General features: G+C 44.4%; 1 protein-coding gene across 2 annotated transcripts; it reads left to right on the top strand.

Moving 5' to 3' along the window:
- The first annotated feature begins 1,561 nt into the window (after window positions 1-1,561).
- On the top strand, window positions 1,562-5,956 carry chp2 (calcineurin-like EF-hand protein 2). Of its 2 annotated transcripts, XM_007570693.2 has the most exons (7): window positions 1,574-1,717; window positions 2,717-2,789; window positions 3,270-3,344; window positions 3,423-3,547; window positions 3,622-3,683; window positions 4,333-4,455; window positions 5,695-5,956. In XM_007570693.2, the coding sequence occupies exons 1-7, from the start codon at window positions 1,651-1,653 to the stop codon at window positions 5,746-5,748; spliced, it is 579 nt and encodes a 192-aa protein (XP_007570755.1). In that variant the 5' UTR covers window positions 1,574-1,650; the 3' UTR covers window positions 5,749-5,956. The 2 variants fall into 2 exon arrangements, with proteins under 2 accessions (XP_016536457.1, XP_007570755.1); XM_016680971.1 differs by lacking the exon at window positions 5,695-5,956 and having other exon boundaries at window positions 1,562-1,717; window positions 3,622-3,745; window positions 4,333-4,426.
- The last annotated feature ends 244 nt before the right edge of the window (window positions 5,957-6,200 follow it).

The raw sequence follows: 6,200 nt of genomic DNA, 5'->3' as shown, positions 1-6,200 counted from the left end.
TGAGGCAGTTTATGGTCGTAAACGGGGCCGAGTCCAAAGGGAGAGAGCCGATAATTAGTAATAAAACTTCAAAGTTCTATAACAACGACTTTTATTTGATTATATAAACGGTTCAGAACAACAAACGGACCGGGAGCCGTTACTCCTGGTACCGGGGGACGGGCGGCTCTGCAGATGTTTAACTTCTTTATCTGGAAACGTTTCTGTTGAACAGAAAACATCCGTCAGCTGCTCCTGGCCAAACATTAACTCCGAAGTAAATGAGACTGAAAGTGAGGACAAAAGAAGAGGATCTGATTTCTGGGGAAACGGCGCCACCTGGTGTCCAGCTGAGGGCAGCAGCAGCCAGACTCCTTATGGGGATTCTGATCAGTTATTGATCGCAGCTGATAGATGTAAATACTTTGATGGAGGGTCAGAACAACAAATAAAAGAATAAATTATGAAAATAAAGCCATTAGTGCTTTATTCTCATAAGCTTAATGAGGGACTTTGTTTAGGCCATTTTGTCTCTTCTTTGATGCATCCTGATCTCTGACCTGCAGAGCTTCAGATGTTCTGATTCTTTTGGACCTGCGGGACGGGTGGCTGGTGTTCTAATGGAGCGGTTCTGGTCCAGGTGTGGGTCCAGGTTCTGCTGAGGTTCTCTGGAGAACCAGAACCTCAGAGACGGATCTGGGTCGGTTCTGCTGGAGTTCTGCTGACTGAAGCCACCGGCATCTTCATGTCATGAAATTAAACTTCAGGGTTGGTAGAAACACATCAGTAAGAATCCTCTGGTCTAATCCCTGTTCTGGTTTGGAAGAACTGGAATCTAAAAAGTAGCTGCTATGGTAGTTTTTCTGGATTCCAAGTTCTGGGTTACTAAATAAGTGGGTAACACTTTATTTGAAGGGGGTGAATAAGACTGTAATAAACATGTCATAACACCTGTCATGAACATGAATAAGCCTTCATGAATATTTATGACTGTTGTCATAAAGCCTCATTCAGTAAATTATGACACTTTTAATACAAAGTTGACATTATTCAAAATGTCTTTTTGACAACTTGACATTAACCAGGAAATCATTACTGATTAAACTTTACCTTTAATAACATAAAGTTACCTCATTTTTAAAGTGCAATCAGTAATACTTTTATAACAAATTTATATCAGTAATGATTGGTTAATGTCAAGTTGTCATAACAAAGACATTTTGAATAATGTCAACTTTGTATTAAAAGTGTCATAATTTACCGAATGACGCTTTATGACAACAGTCATAAATATTCATGAAGGCTTATTCATGTTCATGATGGGTGTTATGACATGTTTATTACAGTGTAATGACAGTCTTATTCACCCCCTTCAAATAAAGTGTTACTAAATAAGTGTAAGTATCCTCTGGACTCTCCAAGTGTGCTCTAAATCAGTAGAAGTACTGAGAACTCCACAGTTTCTAATAAAAACTAAGTGTTCCTGTTCTGGAAGAATCTTCTGGATGTTAAGTTCACTGAGGTGTCAGTGTGTTTGATCAGCAAAAACAGAAGACGCCTTTAGGGTGTACTTACTTCTATTTGTTGGAAACTGGGTGGATTTGTCTGCTGAGATGTGATTGGCCAAGCAGCCCGCCTGCAGTAGCGCAGCAGGCAGCTGCAGGCAGCAAGATGGGCTCCAGCCGCTCCAGCCTGAGAGGCGTCCCGGACGGCCAGCAGCTCCTGCAGGAAACCGGATGTGAGCCTGAGCGTTCTGGACGGTTGGGTTTGGTTCTGGACGGTTCGGTAAAACCTCCTGTTGCTAAAAAGGTTTAAAATACCGACTTTTTCAGAAAGATAAAACTGAAGTTGTTTTCGTAGCTCAGCAGCAAAGCAGCAGAAATAATAGTTTTTCTATCAGGCAGGATGTTTTTCTGTAAACTTCAAGGCCTCTGAGGTCGGAACCGATTCTGTTCTGGTGTTTCACTGCAGAAACACAAAATCTTAACAACTATTTTTAAAATAACATTTAAAATAAGAAAAAACTTCAAGTAACTTTTCAGCAAGATAAAGCAGTTTGTTTCTTAAATATGAATTTAAAAAGTAGCAGATTAAACATGGGAAAATGTTACAAGTGAACAAGAGTTAAGTTAGTTTTGTTTTCTTTTAATGTACTGAGATATTTGCTCTGTAAAGTGCTTGGTGGTGTGTGTGTGTGTGTGTGTGTGTGTGTGTGTGTGTGTGTGTGAGATCCTGCAGAATCATCAGGTTGTTTATCTGCGTCTCCTCCTCTGCTGTCCTCCCTGATAGAGACGCTGGGCAGGAAGATAAAACGTCTTCATGCTGCCGTTTTCTGCTGCATAGCAGAAAACAGAATTATTTTAGATTATTTCAGGTTTAGCGTCTAAAAGATTGGGTGTTTATGAGAAACATAACTGAATATTTCAGGAAGTTTGTAATAAACTGATGACTTCAGGACCAGCAGCAGTATGGCAAGCCCATTTGTCATATATTTCTACAATCAGTGAGTCTTGCCAAAAATGGCAGCAGGTGTCTGAAGAGCGCCCCCAGGCGTCCATACGGTGTCATTACTCTAATATATCCATCAATATTCTGATTTAGTATTTATTGATTTATTGGTTGTAGAACGGTCAGAGCTGAGCTAATCCCGTATGGGGCCCACATTCATCTACAAGCTGGAAGTAAATGAACCCAGAACCAGAACCAGAACCCAGATTAAACCTCTGTGTGATTCCAGTCTCTGCAGCCCTCCTCCTCCGTCTCCATCAGCGGTTCCAGTTCCTGGACAAAGACAGCAGAGGACACCTCAGGTGGGCCAGCAAGACAGTCCGGTTCTGATCCGAACCCGGGTTCATTTCTGACCCAAACTCTGCGTGGTTCTGATGGAGGAGGAGGTGTTGGCTGGCCGCCTGCTCCTCCATCAGAACCAGAATATCTGGACTCAGAGGACTGAGTATTTTAAATTGAATGAGCTGCTATGAACTTTGACCCCTGTGATGTCGGCTATAAACCAGAGTCCGTCTGAGCTGAGGGATGAACGATAATCTGAGGATAATCTGGAGAATCTCCACAGTTAAATATTTAACCGTTTTTATCCAGAGTGGGATCAACAAACCCAGAGAAAACCTGCGACTCGGTCTGAAGGACCCAGAATCCAAAACGACCTAAAAGATTCTGTTGGATCAGATTATGTCATTTCCAGGGTTACTCTGTCTTTTTAATCCTGCTGATGTTTTTGACAGAAGACCAAAGTAACTCGGCTGCTCAGGTTGGTTCTGTTTGGGTCTCAGGTCCGAGGACTTGGAGGCGGAGCTGTCCGAGAATCCCATCGGAGACCGAATCGTTGGAGCTTTTTTCCAGCCGGGGTACAGAACCGGATCTCTGCTCAGTTTACCGGTCTGAACAGGAAGTCAGGAGCATTCAGCCTTCCTTCCTCTCTGCAGGCAGGAAACTGTGGACTTTCCCTCGTTTGTCCGGGTTCTGGCTCACTTCCGTCCCACGGAGAAAAACTGGACCCGAGACGGCGTGCAGCCGGAGCCGGCCAACAGTCGGAACCGGAAACTCAAATGTCAGTCTGGGTTTCTCATTTTCTCTGAAACTTCCTGGAAATGCAGTCATGATTGAGGAAATGTCCCTCCTCAGTTGCCTTCCAGCTGTACGACCAGGACCGAGACGGGAAGATCTCCAGAACCGAGCTGCTGCAGGTCGACACGACAAACACTTACACTGTAAAAAGTAAACTGAGCATGAAGCCACTAAACACAACGTGAGCCTTAAAGCTGCAGTGCTTTTATTTTAAAACGTTTTTAAAATATTTATTCAAACTCTCATCAGTTTGTTATGAGAACAGACTGATCTCCCCTCTGGCCTGTTTTTGATGTCTGAAGAAGTGCAGAAAAACAACCAATAAGTCAGGAGGAGGGGCTTAGCGCTGTCAATCAATCCCATGTACTCACTGCTAAATTTGCTAATAGTGGAGAAACAACTTACTGTTACAGGTTAACTGTGTGTTGGTGGCCATGCTAACTAGCCTAGCATTCATGACAGACTCTGCTGTCAGGAAGAGTGATTGACAGCGCTAAGTCCCGCCTCCTGGCTCTGATTGGTTGTTTCTAGTTAGTTCTGGGAGAAGCCAGAGGAGCTTGATGTTTTTCACAGATAATCTGCCTCATACCAAACTGTCATGACAGTAAAAAATATTTTTATAAAAGTTACAAACTGCAGAATTAAAACAGAAGAACATGCAACCTTCACCAGCCGCTGTCCTGGAACAGGAACATCCTTTCCAGCTGCAGCGTCTCTGTCGGCAGGACAGAATCGTGGTTCCGGTTCTGACCTGGCTTCATCCTGCAGGTGCTGAGGGAGATGCTGGGGCTGCAGGTGACGGAGGAGCAGCTGCAGAGCATCGCGGAGCGCGCCATCCAGGAGGCCGACCTGGACCGGGACGACGCCATCTGCTTCGACGAGTTCAGGAAGGTGGGTCCGGTTCGGCTCCCAGAACCTCAGCATGTGGCGGTGGGGCTCCTCCTCCACCAGAAGGGGATGGTGAGGTGCTCTCAGGTCGCATTAATTCAACCCATATGGGACTTTTTCCCAGCAGTCTGAACAGCGTGGCTCCAAACTTTCACATACAGAAAAAATCTGATTTGTGTCATTTCCATTTATGGAACTAAACCAGAAATCTGACGGATTTAAAAGTCTGAACGGTCATGACACATTTTACATTGTTGAGGTGAGACATGCATCGTAATTCAGCATCAGAAGAAGCCACATTAGAGGTGCATTTATCAATTAATGAGTTAAGTTGATTGATCAGTATTCTTATGATGAACTGATAAGCAGCTGACCGATCACAGGTCTGATTGCAGTAGCATCTTCCAGATGGGCGACATGGAAACGCACAAGAAACGGCAAAGCAATCTGCAAACATATGAATGATGCAAACTGCAAAACACACAAACAAATGCGAAACAAAATGCTGCAACTGCCACAGGAGGCAAAAGGGAAAATACCGGAAAAGCAAAACAGAAAAAACTCCACAAAAAGCAAGTCCTCCAGACCACTAGGGGGAGTCTGGAGTAGGTAATGCTGCTGCCGCCTTTATATAATATTGGAATAGCCTACATGTTAGAAAACGACACAAAGCATAACACACATTTTCTTTCTTCCTCCAACTTTGTTCTGGACTTCTCGCCTTACTGAGGGTTTGGTTCCATGTCATTGTTGGACGACTCCCCAGTGGTGTAAAAAGGGGGCATGCAGGCAGCGCATGCAACGCATCGGGGCGCAGCACCAGAGGGGGCGTCAAAACCCCGTGTGGAGAGGGAGGCGCGCTGGTTGTGTTTTCCTATACACTTCAGCGCGCCTTACGCTCCTTCTCCTCGCGTACGTAACGAGGTAAATGTGGCAAGTTTTACTCTTCACGTATCGGCGTCTCAGGGGGGTAGTAGAGCGAGTGTATGCTTTCCACACTCCTTCAATCTTCTTTCGGGGGGGGGGGTCGATTTATGTTTTTGCATCCACCTGAATAATGTGTAGTTGCGCCACAGCGACTCCCCCTGGTGGCTTGGAGGATGTCTGTTCAGTGGAGCCAGTTTGCAGATACTAACATATCAGTCACAGTAAATACAAGTAAAAAAAATTAGTACTTATCCTTCAGATATTAAATAAGCTGATGACCCCTGACCTTTGGTTTAAAATGTTCATTGTTTCCAGTCGCTGGAGAAAGTGGACATCGATCACAAGATGAGCGTTCGCTTCCTGGAGTAAAGCCTCTGTAAGAAGAAGACAAAGATTTCACCTGGGACCTGGTGGGGTCACACCTGGTCACACCTGCTGCTGTTCCATGACAAAGACGCGCTGATCCTGGAACCCAACATGGCTTCAGGGGAGAATCCAGAGTGAAATATGACAAACCTTCATTTCTTGTAATGTTAATGATTGTGGCTGACAGAGCATTAAAGTCTAACCTGTGAAATCTTCTTGTAAACGTTGGAACCACCAACAGTTGCAGCAGAACTTTGTGTTTGACTCCCCAGATGTTTCATGCAAGGGCGTAGATCCCATCTCATTATGGGGGGGGGGGGGCATAAACAGGGAATTTTTTAAGAGCAATTTTGGGGGAGGTCAGCAAAGTTATAGTAAAATGTGGTTTAAATGTTTTGTTCAAGCTGCACCATCAAAAATGAGTAGTAAGTAGCAATGAATAACAAAAGTATTTT

The sequence above is a fragment of the Poecilia formosa genome, unplaced genomic scaffold (assembly GCF_000485575.1).
Source record: "Poecilia formosa unplaced genomic scaffold, Poecilia_formosa-5.1.2 Scaffold265, whole genome shotgun sequence".
Taxonomy (NCBI): domain Eukaryota; kingdom Metazoa; phylum Chordata; class Actinopteri; order Cyprinodontiformes; family Poeciliidae; genus Poecilia; species Poecilia formosa.
The sequence above is the reverse complement of the archived record's forward strand: the minus strand, read 5'-3'. Positions and strand labels throughout refer to the sequence as shown.